General features: G+C 31.9%; 1 protein-coding gene across 5 annotated transcripts in view; it reads right to left on the reverse strand.

Annotated features, from left to right (window-relative positions):
* LOC119081714 overlaps positions 1–17,941 on the reverse strand; it is a 72,737-nt gene that overhangs the window by 18,523 nt on the left and 36,273 nt on the right. For all 5 annotated transcript variants that reach the window (XM_037190831.1, XM_037190830.1, XM_037190829.1 and 2 more), the window contains 4 exons: positions 10,468–10,650; positions 6,829–7,029; positions 5,177–5,404; positions 1,716–1,902 (listed from right to left, as the gene is read on the reverse strand). In XM_037190831.1, the coding sequence (XP_037046726.1) occupies positions 1,716–1,902; positions 5,177–5,404; positions 6,829–7,029; positions 10,468–10,650 (799 nt within the window). The remainder of the gene's footprint in view (positions 1–1,715; positions 1,903–5,176; positions 5,405–6,828; positions 7,030–10,467; positions 10,651–17,941) is intronic.

The following is a 17,941-nucleotide window of genomic DNA, read 5'->3' on the forward strand; positions in this document are numbered from 1 at the left end:
TTCAAACATTTATTTATTTATGTCAAAGACAATTCTATTTCTTACATAAACAAATTATACGAACAGAAACACATATCTCACGCATGCTCACTATGCAAAATTTCTAACAAAAATTTTTGCTGTAACCAAACCGAAAAACAATTTTTTTTTTTTTCAAATTGATCATGATGTTACGGTCATCGAGAAAATATAACTATTAGACTCATTAAGTTCGATGTGGATATCTCTCAGAGTCAGCGTATCATTAGCAGTATTATACAGTTAAACAGTGTGATGCTGAAAGTTTTAATACTCTTCTTAAGACACTGTTCATTTAATTATGAGACATGAAATACGGTCATGCTTCTGGACACCTTTTTCACAATAAACCACTGTACTAGAGGGGAGCAGAAATGCTTGTCGTGACGATGTGGTATTTCGATGTTTTTCAGGTATTACGTGTGGTTTATAGTGAATTGTAAATGTTGTAAATGGTGGAATTTAGCACAATGGGAGCTTAAATTATAAAGTAAGGGGCGAAAAGTAATGTAATGTAACATCTAAATGTAACTGAATTAATCGCGGTATTAACAGAAAATTAGAATGGTATAGAGGAAATCAGCATTCGTGTGTATTTACATAAAGTGAAAATTGCGTACAAAAAGATTGTCTAATAAAATTATGTTTTGAAAAAACCATTAAGAGTGGAACTTTTATATCCGGAAAATTGAGTCGGAGCCATTTCAAGCGGAAATAAACATTTTCGAGAAAAGTTTCATACAAAACTCTGGTGAAAATATTTTTTTTATCTTTCTTACTGCAGCCCTCAGACCCACATATTTCGCTTAAAAACTGGACTTTGCTACCGGACATGATTCTACTGGTATTTGAGATTTCCATCGATTTATATCATACCTAGTAATATAGTCCATAGTATATACTGTCAACATCAGTTATGTAATAGATATTATATAGTTTTAGTGTGATGTTTGATGAGCGAAGGCAAGGTCAATCACCTGATTTAAGTTTTATTCTGAGCTATCACCGGAAATTACAGACTTGTTCGATGACAAGTTTAATTTTCGGCAATGAAACTTGTAAATGACTATTATTGCATAGGTTGAAGAAGGCTTATAACTTTGTTGTTCAAACGATTCCAAATTAATAATAAATTATTAAGAAAATTGTATTTATTTCGACTTACGCAATTTTGGGATTTTTATTTTCCATATTTCTCATAAGCGAAACAAATTCAATTTTGCATCGAAATTTATTTTAATAAAAAAGTTTTCTATAATTTTCGACTTAAATATAAGTGTCGTTTAGAGCCAACATTATTCCATTTTATCGTAGAAGAAGCATAATTCACGAATTTCTTAAAAAATGTTCGTCTTTCCTCCATATATATTATAACCGAAGAAGGGAGACGGTTTAATGTAATTTAATTTAATTTAATAAAATATGGCAATAACCCATATAACATACATCCACTGCTATGTTATCCATGCTTCAGAAAGACGTAAATGACAATGCCGTTTGACATACATAAAATTTGTTGTGTGTTTCAACCCCATGATGTCACTTTACTTTTAATAAGGGAAATTTCTGAAAAGCTCTCAATATTTTCACAATTTTTTTTTGTTGTTTAAGTATCAGACAGAAAGCAGTAAACATCAATCCAAATTATAATGAAATCATGCTGCGAAACAAAAAAAAAATCAAATTAAAATAATTACCGTTTTGCATAGCAACACTTTTGTCTTCGACACGACTGACATAACAGCATAGCTCGTCCTGACGATCCGCATTTTCGATAAGTTCAGCTTCAACGGAAAAGCCCCACATTTGTTCCAAATTGTTGCGCGACAATTCGACCTGGTACAAAATTTTCGCACACACTTCAACCATTTCGTGGGTGTGAAGCTGCAATGTTGAAATGTTGATGTGATTAAGTATTGATTTGTAATATCAAATTTAATGATAAACTATGGCATTCATGTTCAGCTCACATATTCACACTTTACAGTTGGGATGGCAAGGTATTAGGATCATTATCGAATCTATTACTTTATTTGATCTAAGTATTTTCTTCAAATTAGCATATAATATGTTACTTCATTTTTAACAGGCTATAAATCGTTTTCGATAACAGATCCTATAACGGTTAGGCCGAAGTACAATCTCTTCGGAAATATTTGATTTGTCTAAACACTCCCAGTCGTTTCAAATTTATGATTGCTAATTAAATCTTTATTTTAATGGAAAACAACTTTGACGTCACTTTGTCGTATCAATGAGAATAAAAAAGTGGAAAAAGGTTATTTCATAATTTAATTGGGTAAAGAGAAGTGATGAATAATTTGTTTAAAGCAATTACAATGTAAAAACAAGTATTATTTTACTGGGCTGTCGTTGATTTTCTTCAAAGGCCGTAACTGATGTTTCGTTGAGTTCGGCAGTAACATAGGTTCATAGTAAATTCGTTGCGTCTAATTACCGCAAGCACAACATTTGAAAAATCGCAAAATGCAGAAAAAAAGCTTTATATAAATAGAAAGAGAAAAATAATTCGCAAGACCCTTTCAATACAAATATAACGCCATGGGGTAAATTAGCCCGTCGACCGTAACGTCTGCACAAAAAAATGCCGAATGGAATGAAAAAAAAAAAAAAATTAAGTCAATGTTTCATTCGTGTAGCAAAAGGTGTTCCGTTAGCGTACCAGTACGGTTGAATGATGTTCATATCACACCGAACACCGAACCATATTCTACCCGTTTTGATATTGAAATTGAAAGTTCGGTAAAGCATAATTAATTTAAATGAAGAGTGACGCATGGTTTAAAAATACAGATAAAATTAATTTATGCTCCAACCAATTCAGGATACACCATAATTACGAATGTTGGCCATTGAACGCAAATTACCATACATGCCGTACAAACTCACTTAAGTGTGTAGCATTACGTAAAAACTTTTGTCCAAATAGTTCGGTTAAATTAAGCTACTAATTTATGTTGTATTCTGTGAGCTACACAGAGAGACGGAAAGTATTTCTATTATGTACGAGGGGAATTGCTCTTTACGTAGGGTCGAGTTTAATTTACTTTTCAAATACGAGAAAAAGCTTAAAATTTTATGGAAATTACCAAAGCAATTTGCTTAATTGTGGTTTAAGTGTTCAATTACACATGCATTTAGTATACATTTTCCAGGCAATGATTATGTACTTGAATGTTGAAGCGAGAAACGAAACGCAACTACATAATAATATGTATAAAATACAGATGAAACGACAAAAGATTAATAAGAACGTTATAGCTCCAGGTGTTCGAATTTTGTATAAATGAGTTACGGCATAAAGTATATAGGAGGAGCTTTTTTGCCACGTTTTTGGATAAGTACACAAATTTACCAGTTCTGATGGTGGGTTAAAAGGTGATTGTATTGTGGAATAAATTTAACGTAAAATATTTGATACAATCAACCATATCGCTGACTGTATTTAGCATTCTCGGCTAACCGGGAGAAAGTAAGGACAAAATTTTGCTGTTTTTCTTTCTCGAAATATTTTTTTGCAACAATTAATTGGAAGATCTTGATAAATGACTGGTAGAAAATATAACTTTTGTGGGCTAAAAGTTTCGAACAAAACGAAATTTGTTCTACAGTCTGACAAGACCTGAAAAAGTAAATTGGAGTTGTTGAAAAGTTTGGATTCTGTTTACCAGAATAATTCTTAATACAATGATTCTCAAGCTTTCACATGTTGCAAGCATATCAGCAGTATTACTCTTAGATCTATCACTTCATTTGACCTAAGTATTTTCAAGAAATTGATTCTAAATCTTTTACTTCATTTTCTTAAACATCCGAAACAGATTAACAGTATTCTGGTATTTCACTGAATCGATTCGATTTGAAGGGTGTTGTTGATAGTATTACATATCCGTGTACTACCCTTCATTCCACTGATTAAAACATTTCAACATTTTGTTTTACACTGAAATTGTAAATTTAATCTAAAACTATGCGATCAAAGTTGTTTACCATAATAAAAACGCATTCCAAATGCTTTTTAGAGTTTTCAAACAAAACTCTATTTGTACATATTCTCGTGATTTAATCGCATAGCAATTGCTAAACCATGAATGATAATCTAAAATTTACATTGTCGAAAAAGTATAAACTAAATTCCACCCTTCATAGTACCAGTACGGAATTAAATTCGCTTCTGACAAAAGTTTTAACACCAGAAAAACCGTAAAAGCAATCATAAAATTAGCATACGTTTTTCATGTTTGGTATGATAGTCAGATAGTCAATGGAGTTTGTAAGCCAGAAAATAGTTATCAAAATGATGTTGATATTTTCCATGCAACAAACAAAGACAACTGAAGCATAAAATTGTATAATAAGGATACGGTATAAAATTATGTGAATAAAGTATATAAAAAACGAACCATTGTATGGGTCTATGAATGTCCTTGCTCATTAACTGGAAATTTTCATAGAATCGTTCGTTTGCTTTGAAAAATTTTCATTTAATTTTTCACAAAAAAGGAAATTTCGATTTTCTAATTTAAAACGAAAATTCAGAAAATGCAGTTCCACGAAGGGGTAAATTGAAACCTTTCAATCGTTACCCAAATCACAATTTCGAACACTATCAACATAAACACTTTTCATAAACCAAAATATTTTGCAAATAAAAATTTACCCCACCAGCATGCCTAACTTGACGCTATGAATTGTGTATATATTTTCAAATGGAATTTATTGAGGAACTTTGAAATATGAAAATCACTCATGGATGTTCATATAATCCCAGCCTTTTGATGGATGCTTCGTTGCATCATGTACATATTAGATATATTCCGCAATTGTATTTACAACTTTTAAGATGGGTGGTTAGAAGGTTTGCATACTTTCAACTTCTGAAACGTTCATGATTGGAAAATTCACTCACAACTTTTACCAACAAACGTTTACAGACAACTTTCTAAATTCCAATTTTGTAGAGACTCATATTTAATGCAATTGCGCAACGTACCTATTACACCATCTAGCAATATATGTGATTGATTACTTTTAAAATGTTACTAAATCTAATACCAATCCAATAGAAATCGATTTTTTTCCGAACATTTTTCATGCTAATATTGTATCAAATTGTCAAATTTATTGAGAAACTTACATATGTGTCTATCAAGTCATTTCGATGTGGCACAAAGTAGTTGCTATCTTCCATCTCACGTCGTTTCTTAACACGTACAAAATGCTCCATTGGATTCAAATTCTTTCGAACGCAAGCGCTGGCCAAAAATTCTTCGACCGACATTGCATCTCGTAAATATACAGTGGATGATGTATTATCAGGCAGCGGAACTTTGTAAGTTTTATCAGGATCATCACGTGAATTCATCTGTGAAAGTACGAAAAAAAAAGATGGAAAAAATTACCCCTTTTTTGGTATAAAGCTCATGTATATTCAGACTGGCGTTGGATTCTGTTTCAATTTTATATTCTGTACATATCAAATTGTTTACTGAAAGGGTGGGAAACGTTACTTGCGACAAAGCAACTTTGTAATGAAAAATTGTTTGAAATGAAGCCCGAAAACGATTTATTAACTCACACTACACAGTTCATATTATGTGCCACGAATAAAGGGATGAGTAAGACATAAACACACATCTATATACAAAAACGGCACACATCAGAGAGTGAATTATTTTCTACGAAATGTAATCGAATTCTCAAATATTTGTTTAATATTAATTTATGAAATAAAAGTTTTTCAAAATTGAAAATTTTTTTCTGATTTTTTTTTATGTTTCGATCAATTAACATCTCCGAAACATACAAAGCAATTCCAGATTTTCATTCCGTTATTGTTCATGTATTTCTAAGAAGATGTGCTGAATAGCTAAATTGATGGAAATTGAAAATCGATGTCAAGAGAATTTTCTTTGTGTTTATCTATTTATTATTATTCTAGTACTAAGTAGCACAGTAAAAGCGCTCGTTTGTATTATCGTACTGACAAACAACAAGAAAAAAAAATGGTGGTGTGATGCGTAAAACCATTTCAATATCCAGATCCTGGTATAGGTTATATGAAAAGAATGATAAAGATTATTCATTAAAGCCGACTTAAACCGTTTTTATTCCATAACGTGTACGTGTACATATAGTATACCCGACATGACGCCAAAAATGTTAATAATTGTAATTGCACGATTATCTTACTCAAAGAAATCGGCCTCAAAAGAAAAGATAAAGCAGTCCCCTAGTTGTGTATTACGCTGTCGTCACAACTTTGAGATTGCGGGTCGCCTTTATTATCAAAAAGGATTAAAATAATATTTCGTCTTGTTCGTTCTGTGCTTATAAATATAGCATTCTATGTGACAGAGAGGACATACCCGCAAAGTACGACGGTACGGTAGCATATTCTGAGCATATTATGCGTATAATTTAAAAATGAGTATGAACAGAAAAGAAAGAAAATCTGAAAATGTCTCATATTCCATTGAATGTTTTATATATTTTGTTCATTCCGGTGCAAATGCTACAACTAAACTTTCCGTGTACTACATGTACATGTTTCTTGGAAAATTATTTAATCTCTTAGAGCATTTGCATTTTATTGCATACGAAAGCTTGTCGTAAATAATTGAAGACTATCCCATTCAATCCAAGATTACACGAATATTTACATAACATTTGAACCCATTCGAAATGGGCACCATTCGCTCCGTCAGATTAGTTCCGTGATTACAATTCGAATATCTTTCTTAGCCGTAAACGTAATAACCATTGTTGATAATAATAATAATAACTTACCTGCATAGAGCGACGGCTGGAACCACTATTCGACCGAGATAGCAATGGTGGGCGTCGTTTCGTTGCCCCACGACCAGCCAATAAATTATTTAATAGCGACGGTGACCGAGCGCAAATAAAGGCATGGAAGGATGATACCGTAAAAACACCCAATTTATTTAATGTGTTCTTGGTAGGTCTAGAGAAGTGCGTTAAAAGTGACTGAAAATAAAAAAAGATTTTTCGTTTATTTATTAAAAGTCCAGACACAAAAGTTTCATTTTGTAATAAATATTGAGTGTGTATCATAGTTAATCTAACAGAGTGAAATTCTCTTCTTCCTTTTTTTTGCGATCGCATCGCTGTGCTTAAACGTTAAGTAGAACTCTGAGCTCTGGCTGCTGCAATAAAATAAAAACTCCTTACGACATTGAAATTTCTTGGGGGGGTCTCTTCGCATCATTATATTATACTTTAACATTTTATTTTATATCTTTGCTGTTTATGTTTGACACAATAATATAATTCGACAGAAGTTTGTTTCAGCCCACGTAATCGTTACAATCAAAACCTAAAAGGGTAGTAATAAAAAAGAAAGAAATAAAATGAAAAATACATTGGTATTCGAGAACGGCTATTAATTCAAGGAAAAATTCAACAAATATTAAACGGTCAACGTATTTTCAGTTTCTTTTTTTTTCTTTGTCTGAGCAACAATTGAAGATGTTCATTTACTTAGGGTTGTAAGAGCGTTAAAAGCTTACATTTTTCGTCTGCAAAACTTAAATCATTCATACTGCTAGCTACATTTATACATACAACAGCAACGTATTCCGTGTCTGTATTCAAATAAACTTCACCTTCGCATGTATATGCCAAATAAAAACTTACGATGGTAGGTAATGGATGTTTATGTTCAAGTAATTATGAAGTCTTAGGCAATTCAATTCCACTTTATTATTATTATCACTGTGATCCGAACGTATGACTCGTGGCTTTCAAAGTTTTCGGTGAATAGCTTTTCCATTAGCCTCTCCATAAAATTGAAAGTAATAATGAAATGATAAAGTAAGGACGAAACTTAATCTATCCATCAATAGGCAGCGTTAATACGAAAATAATACAGCAAAAATCTCAGTAAAACTTTGTTTGCGTTTGCAGTCAATTTTAACTTCGAACTGCTTTCGTCTTAATAACCAAAGATATAAATCAAATTAATTAATATCGAAAACAATCATTCAATCAAAAAAAAATGTTTTCTCCCCTTACAGTTTCTATGAGCTGTAATCCGCTGTAAGCACCATAAAGAAAATGTTAATCCTGTACAAGATTAATAAGGTTTCTTTATTGATAAAATGCCAAACGATTTTCGAATAATTTAATAAAAAATAACACAACCCCAACACACCCTTCGAATCGAATTATGATGTTGTGTGTATAAATTTTGTGTTAGTGTGTTACGAATATAACACTGAAATTTAGAGAATTGCAATTGAAATTTTAACCGAAACGTGGTTATATATTGATTATTAAATCATACACTAAGATACGATCCGATACTTTGCGCATCGCCTTCTCCTACAACAGCATACACCTACTTTACAAAAGTTAACCGAAAGCTTTGGAAATAAGTTCAATTCTATGTCGATTTGAAAACCGAAAATCAGCATAAATGATAGCTTGTTATACGAAGTGGAAAATAACACTGCAAAGGCAACGAATTTATTAAAATTTAATGTCGGATTGAAAACGGTAGAATTTCGCTGAATTTCTTTTCTTTCTTTTTCACGAATATTTGAATATTGCGAAAATGAAAACAATCATCTGGAACCACACGCAATTTGTTTGGTTATTGTTTTCATTAAAATGATTAAAAATTTAATGATATTCAATTCGAAAACATTTATCTACGCACAGACAAGAATATCAGTTATTGATTTGTTCTTGCTTTGTTTGTATCAACATAGAATAACATTTTCACTGTGAAGCACAACTTGACATACATTTGATTTCTTACGCTGATAACCGATTACGTGTTCATTCAATTTGAAATTTCTTTAGTGAATTCCATACAATCAGGGGATGTTCATTAATTACATTACACAATACTAGGACAGAAAGAGGAAAATAGATTTCTGGTTGAGATGTGTGTTTTTATCGAATAGCATGGGTAATGTTGAATACATACTTGCTTGAATGTAACCTTTAAAGTTATATTCCAAATTCCTGGAACTACCATATCTCACCGTTGTTTAGACTGCTGTTATACTTGGAAATACAATTCGTGTTACGTAATTTATAAACAACCCCTCACTTGACTTTTGACATTTTCAAATTCCAGACAAATTATATATCCAAAAAAAAAGAATTTTTTCTTTTAAATTGCCAACACAACAATACACACTTACGATTTTCAATTTTGAGTTTGAATTTGAAAAAAGTTTTATTTATGGAAAAGAATCGGGTAAGGAGTATGTTTTTCGCATAGATGAACACTATCTCCCCAATTCTCCTGCAATTCATATTTAATTATTTCACTGATTTCGTAGTCGATACATTATAGAAATTCGGATGTTTGCGAAGGAATATATTATTCAATTTCTGCCTCAAACAGAGCAAATAATTGAAGATTGTTTGGAAAACAATGGAAATTTACACAAATTCAAATCAAGTATCACTCCACATAATCTTCTTGCACATTTCATGCATAACACTCAAAGGTTCTTTCTAATCAGTACGGGGATCTAACCGATCAAACTAACAAATTGTTCGCATTTTTCCCCAGACTGTATGGAACAGCAACGAGCATAGAAGCAGAATATATGTGTATGACGACATACAAGCAAGCAACTGGAGCAAGGTAAATGTAGGATATTTTACCATTTCATCATAATACACAAACGGCACACACTGTTCCAAAGTGCATAATAAATTAGACTTTCTCAAGGAAACTTTCTTATGAATTACTGAAAATAACATTATGTCTGAAAGTTTTCACCAGAAGACCACAGGTGCCGAAATGTGCAAGATGTCTATTCTTAAAGTGTATATAGATACTTATGGTGTGCTATGTGTAATGAACCGAGTCGAAAATATCTTTTCATCTTTTTGCAATTACTGCTTCAACCTTCGCAATTACTTCTTGATTTCGTTTTTGCATCTTTACATTCTATTTTAGCTATTTTTAAATTTGAAGAGGTGGCTAGGACTTTTTTTTACGTTCGTTCAGCTATTATTGGCCCTGTGAATTCGCTGTTGGGCTTATTTTGCCATTACGTTAACAGTGACAATTTTATTTTTCAATCCTGACAATGGAAGCTATTTGTGGAGGAATTGAATATTTAGAATCTATTTTGTTTACAACACTAAGCGAGCCGTATAGCTAAGTACTGCAGGTAGAAAAGATTGTACCGTACAACAATAAATGGATTTTGCTAAAGTACCATTATAACTGCGCTGGCTTGTTTGTTACATAATATAAAACTATCGATTTGTGTAGGTTTTGTGCAGATCTGGTAAAAAGTTAATACCTTTAAGTCAGCTTATAGCCTGCAAAGTATTAACACAACGTTGTCTATACAATGCACGAGTAATGGTGCAGTCAAAATATATTTTTTTTTATGATTTTCAATATTCATTCAACGTAATCATTAATTTTACCTTCGGATTTGGCAATTCACCAATCTGCAGTGAAGCCATATAACAGCGTAAACGGAATTGTTCGCAATGCAGTCGTTCCAAATTCTCTTCCCATTGTAAAATTTGCGTTTGGATTTGATGCCTGGTGTCCTGGTCGGTAACGACGCTTTGTTGTAATTCAGCCATGTGCTTCAGTTTATGATCCTGTGAAATGAATTTAAATATTTTTTTTAAAATTCTGTTTGAAGTTTTAATTCAGGTGATGGATGAATCAATGCAGTAACGAGCAGGGCGTACTTTTTGGAAACTAATTTCTTGAATTTCTCGAAATTTCTCGAATTTCTTAAAATTTCTCGAATTCGAGAAATTCGAGAAACTTCAAGAAACTCGAGAAATTAGTTTCTTGAAATTTCTTGAATTTCTCGAAGTTTCTCGAATTTCTTGAATTTTCTGGAATTTCTTGAAATTTCTCTAATTCGAGAAAATCAAGAAACTTTGAGAAATTCAAGAAATATTTCTCAAAGTTTCTTGATTTTCTCTAAAAGTTTCTAAAAAGTAGGCCCTGGTAACGAGACTGTCTTACGCTTCAATGTGAACTTCATTTTCTAACAAAGAAAAATGAAAAGTGACTTTTACTTTGAAGAAAAATATTTGTAATCGCATTGTAGCCTCTGTAAGATAATCTGTCTGTGTTTGTTTCGTCGCGTACAGACAATCCATAAGACATAATTTTTCGTTAAATCTACTTGTTTTCGCGAAGAAGATAGATGTATAGACTGCAATCGATTTAAGTAAAATGCAATGCAAGAGCTTTTTCCTCCGTTAACAATATCGTAATGGTTTTAGAAAACAGAAAGTCTAGCAAATAGGATAGACCACGTTTCAGTTTAATTAAAAATATTTTGAGTTTAAGATACCGTATTTTCGACGTATATTTTGTTCAAAAAATATTATCCTGTTTAAATATCTATCTATAGATATGTATTATGCTGCTGCTGCTGCTGCTATGATGGCGTCGGTGAAAATGTTTGTTTTGTAATGTGTTATCCTATCAAATATTTGCAAGAGAATTCATGTCGAAAACCGAATTTGTGAACGAGTAATTTTATTTGGAAGGTTAAAATAATTAAATTTATCGTTCTTAAAGACGATCTTATTATAAATCACTGCAGCCGAAATGCCAGAATGTGTCTTACATTAAACTAGCAAATATTTTACTGAAATTGAATTAATTTATGTGAGGTGGATGTGGAAACATCTGTTAAAGCTTGATGGTAGTTTACATAAATGAGAGATGTACTGAAATTGCTTGTTATTGTTGAACTACCAGGGAAAATTTCAGCTCACTGTACGTAATAACGTTATGGGGATGATAAAATTTTGTAAAATACATTGTCTGCCATATTGTTGATCGGAAATCAATGAAGTCTCTCATCTACAAGTAATTTAATTTTGATTTATGTACCGACTTCACCTTATTGATGCCTATATTTACAGCGACCAAAGTTACGGTACGGTCTTACCGTAACATAAATTGGATAGAAATTGGCAAAAGCTGATTTAATATACAATTGGACGCAGAAACTCCAAGAACTAGAATTCTCTATCGAAAGTTCATGGTACTTGAAACAGATTTTATTTCAGTACAGTCACTTGAAAAGTTCAATGAAATTGTTTAATGAGAACTTGTTCTCTACACCATTACCTCAACCCTACCAATGCATAGAAATTAATTTAAATCAAACGACAGCCAACAAATTAATTGTAACTTTTCTCGCTATTTTACGGTTTTAATTAGTTAAGACATAGCGCAAAGCAATTGAAATGTTACCCTATTTTACTTGACATTTGTCACCTATCCTTTATTTGAAACAACCCCAATTTTTACAATTTACAAAAATTATGTTACGAATAGCTAATGTATCCATCTGTTTTAAAGCTCCTTCCACAGTGCAACCGCACAATAAGCCGTAAAATATCCATTACAACAACGACAAAAGTGATTACTGTAAAAGGAATTATGTGAATTGATTGTAATGTTGTGAAAATTCGCAATGTGTTAGTGTATTACACATTGTAACTGATACAAAATGTATACCTTTTAATCACTAGAAATGAGAATTTCTCTTGCCACTCCACTTAACACCCCTTAATGTACACATTTTTTAACACTTGTCAGTCATAAATTCTATATGTGTTTCAAATTATATGACTGACTGTTTCATATCAATGTTAAATTTTCTGAATATAAAGACAATATGGAAAACATCTCGATGAGCTATTTAAATTTGATTTACATATCACGTAAGTTTGTTTAACATGGTGTGTGCAGACTGTTGTGGTAGGATAAAATTTGGTGCATAAATTATGGAGAATTTGAGTTTGAATATTTTTAGATCTGAATTACGAAAATGGAACAAATAGGCGTTTGTATTTAGCTCAAAGTATTACACACGGTAGACTATAATCCATTACCAAAAAGGTAAAATTGAAAACAACGACGCACAGTACGACTAATCATATTATAGTCATTTGTAAGTCGTAAATTTAGTCTTCTTCGGAGGTATTCCAATTTTTTTTTGTTGATGTTTTATTAGCATTCGTAATACTTAAAGTAGCAAACATTTTTCTCCAGCTGACATCCACTTTACTAACTTACTTGTCGTAAAACCGAAATCACTTTCGAAAATTAAATAAATGTAAAGCGCTTATGTACTTCAGCACTTTTCCACGAAATGTTATATATATATATTGTGGAAATACTTAAATATTTTTGTCAAAAGTTGTAATTTTTGGACAGACGATCTAAATATCATTCAAACATTGTGTATTATCTGCAAGTTCCAGCTGTAATGTAAACAATTCAAATTTTATTTAAATTTGATTTGGGTTCTTACTGCGTGTTCCATCTTTGGGGGGAACGGTGTGACGAAAAAGTTGAAAAATTATAACTTTCTAAAATTGGCGAGAAACGTAAGCACATTATGGCAGTAAAATTATTATGAACCTAAGTCTCTTTTTTCTATGGAAACTTTTCATCATCTACACATCTATGGCTCGTACAACCACACAGAAAATGTATAATTTCTCTCCACGAAATTCTCTTCTTTATATTCAAATCTAAAACAAATTGAAGCTGTGATTGTTGAAATCAAACAAAACGTGACTGCTGACTGAATGCTAAGATTTTACTCGAAATGTATTTATTTTTGTAATTAGGGTTGTGTTAAGCAGTGTGTGAAAGTATTCTTTTTTCCACAATAAGGTTTTCATTTAGACATATCGCCCTGAAATATGTTTCGAAAGTAAATTGCTTATACAAAAAGCTATTCTCTGGACCTGCATAATTTCAGTGTACTAATTTAATGTCTAACTGAAAAATTGTAAATTAATGCAAATTTCTTTCGAACCAAAACCTGACAGCAAATGTGTAGCGTCTTTGATTCGAAAATTTTATTATAAAAAGAAACGGAAGATTTAATTAAAAAAGAATTGAACTTGCATGGAAGGTTTCCATAAATTAATTCACTTTTTCTTAATCTAATTTGAATGGAACAAAGCTTTCATGCATCACTTTGATTAATCTTTTATTAACGTCAGACATATCGTGATTCTTGAGATAATAATTAAAACTGCTCCTACTTTTGTTTAAACGTCATAGTCCTTCATCAAAATCCCATGCTTCATTAGGTTTCAGGGCCTATTTTCGATAATTTAAATTATCGAAATTAACGAAAAATTCTCTAAATTCTCCAAAAATTATCGAAATTCTTAAATTTACTTTTGGATAATTTTGATAATTTTTCGATAATTTCGATAATTTAAATTATCGAAAATAGGCCCTGTTAGGTGTAGAAAACATTGTGGAATATAAGTCAACATCAAGTGAAGGACAAGGCTTTTTTAGCATCGTTGTCGATGAGATTCTCCTATTTTGAAGAAATTCTGAAAAAAACCTAGATTTGTGCGAATTACGATTGTCAGAGTGATCACAATAATAGGGCAAAGAACATTCTTCCGCTCTACATTTCTCCTATTTTCTGGACCTAAAAAACACCTAAATCTTCCTCTCATTGACAAAATGTCCTAAATCTTCTCAAATTCTAAAACGTTTTTATATGTTCACGTGTTGGATGTGCATACAGTAAAATAATGTGAATCAACATCGACGAACGACGAGTAAAATGCAGTATAAACTCAAATAAAATTGAGTGGAAAATAGATGCAAACCAATTTCCTTATAAATTAACATCAGATTGAAATTGACGTCAATAAAGGACTTAATGTAACATTCAATCGGTTGATTGCATTGCTTTTGTCGAGTGACATTTTTCCTGAACGTTTTGTACCGAACGAAATTAAATTGCATTATGAATCAAGTGGAATTAATTATTGTTGTTGATTAGTATTTAAGATCGTAATTATTTAACAATTTGGACGCTTTCACAATTGGAAATTCCAGTTTTCTTTAACATTTTGATTACAATAGATTTGACACAAATATCAGCAGAAGACGTAAAATCGAAAATTTTCAGTTAAAACACATCCAAGCCGAGAGTATCATATATGAGATTGAAGTTAAAAAAAAAAACATTTCGTTCCCAAATACAATAAAGTCTGATATAACCAATTTAACCAGCTTTTACGTCAGGTACGAGTTATAGTAGCTCTGACACTTGTTTGATATGATATTGAAGCGGTCTTGGTAATACATATTACATATGATAAAATTTTGTGTATCGAATAATAATATCCCCAAGGGAAATTAAACTGATGTACGAAATACTCGGAAAAATATTGCTAGAATAACCATTTTTCTGTGATTCTTTGGTGCAAATTTTATTTATACATAGAAAATCAATTTGGTATCAGACACATTAGATTAGCATTTTAGCAGCATTACTGTCATCGTCAAAATATGATATACAACATGCAATTTAATGTAATCGGACAATTTGCGAGATCTCAGTACGAACGACCGACGGTGCGACGACACACGTATGGTGGGTGTGTGTGTGTGTGCTTTAAGTAGGTCGACTCGGGAATCGTATAATACTTTCATTTTCAACGGTGAGCTAAAGGGATTAAGGCAGTAAATCTGTGTATAATACTCATAGTGGCCATAAATCGTTCGGTTACGTACTCTTATCTTTCTAGCCCAAGTTGGAAAGTGGAAAGCTAAACTCTTTATATCTAGTTCTCACGTTTTACTTAAATATAATTCTTTTTCTCGCATATTTCCTTCGTGGAGTGCATTAGGTGGCCGTGATCTTTTCGTCTACAAATAATAATAAAGAAATTTTGTCGACAATTTTTCATTTGTTTTAACTCTTAACTCGGTGGGGGGTCAAATAGCAAATATTTTATCTTCCATAAGTTTTGGTGGGGGCAAAGTATACACAAAATGGTTTAGAAAAACATCATCGCAAATCCTGAAAATATTTACAAACGCACACTTTTCAACTAAATTTAGTATGCGAAGTTGATTTTATCTCGTTCGTTGAATAAGCAATACGAATTATACTGTGTTTGTTTGAATATACATAAATAAGGAATTTATCAAGACGAAACCACAAACGAATGTAGACTAACAGCAAACAGAATAATAAAATTTCATTAACTTGTCGTCTATACATTTTGACTTACATCCATAAGCACTCGTTGAAGGGTAATGTTTTTTTTACGTTTTTCCTTTTCCAACTGCACATTGTTCTAAAACTCTTTGTGGTAATTCTCAACTATTTTCCTATGGCTCAACAAATTCTAAGGACCGAACTACTCATTTTGTTCTATCGTAAATACTTTAGAAATTTTAACGACTGGAGTAGGGCAATATTTTCGAACAAAATGCCTTAAGAGAAATTACTAAGCAGAGGAAATAGTTTAACACATATTTTGTATACATATATAGTATGTCGTAAAAATAATGCAAAATATATATGGTTCTCTATATGGGTTATGGGATATAGATTTATATAGAAGATGTTTATACAATATATCTTGATAGTGTTTCTTTGACACAAAAGCTTGTATTTAACACGTAGCAAACACCTTATTAATATTACCAACACCAAAATGATTAATATCGAATTATTATAAGAACTACACTGTTTACTCTCTCGCCTAACCGGTATTCTGTGAAAGACATTCAAATATTTATCATTTCATTGATTCCATTTGATTCTAATTAATCTTCTAAAACAACTTAGCGAACTCGAGGCGTTTTCATTAACATTTTCCCTTTTTTCTAATGGAAATAATGGTATCAATAAATAAATAACACAAAAGGGAAAAAGGGGTTTCGGGGCCGCCGTAAAACGAAACATTTTTCTATTCAAGTTAATTCTATACATTTTTCATTTGGTGTTGAATGAACAAATAGAAATCTTGCAATAATCAAAAGAAATTTGTTTATTTGATGCACGTACCCCAGCCGGGAGACGCAAAGTGACGACAAAAAACCGATTTTTTTATCAAGGTTTTTTTCGGTGCATTTACATTCGAATAGGAAATTTTAATGAGCGTTTCTATGGAAATATGAGGTCGAGAGCTTATTTTTGAGAATTTAAATTCTCAGCGCAATTGTGGAAGTTTATTTTAATTTTTTAATTGTTTGAATAGGTAACAACGAACCTTTTGTTGCCATAACTTGTTTCATCCTTTTGCAGAACTTCTACAACCTCTTTAAAATTCCAACAAAATTCTCTAGAAAATCTTTAAATCTTAAAAATAGGCTCGGATGAGGTTTGTAATTATTTGAATATAAATGTAAAGGATCAGTCGAGGAATTTTTAAAGACGGCAACGTATTGCAACAAAACTATTAAATCTTTTACTTCATTTGTGTAAGACATGGACAGAATGAAAAGTTTTTGAGTGCGTTTCATTTTATCAAAAATGGTGAGATTTATTACTTGAACGTGTCCAGCCTTCCGGCGCATGTGGATGAAGTCCACGAATTTTTATTACGAAAAAAACCATTAATGCTATTCCTGAGTGAAACATGCTCGACAAATGAGATTGGCCAAAACGAAATCGAATGCGAAGGATACGTATGTCATCGTAACGACTCACACTCGATACATACTGGAGGTTGTTGTGTTTATGTCAGAGACGATCTGAAAGCAGAAGTTAGAGACTCGTCTAAGCTAGAAAAAAAGGCTTGGATTTTATCTGTGAAGTTACTCAACTATGGAATCGACTACGATGTGACTGTTGTGTATCTATCACCGAATGGTGGTAAGGAGACGTGTATTGAATTCTTTGATAAATGATGCGACGATAATATCAAGGATGCTGGTAGACATGTTGTGTGTGGCGATTTCAACGTCGATTTGTTAAAATATGGCACGTACCCAGAATCAAGAATGTGATGGAGCATCACGGGCTTACGCAACCGACCCGAATCACCGAACACTCAAAAACTAAGATTGACTTGGTTATGTCGAATCGGGAAGTGGAAACGAAAGTGTTAACGACCGAAACGATATCGGAAC

This window comes from Bradysia coprophila, unplaced genomic scaffold (genome assembly GCF_014529535.1).
Source record: "Bradysia coprophila strain Holo2 unplaced genomic scaffold, BU_Bcop_v1 contig_358, whole genome shotgun sequence".
Lineage (NCBI taxonomy): Eukaryota > Metazoa > Arthropoda > Insecta > Diptera > Sciaridae > Bradysia > Bradysia coprophila.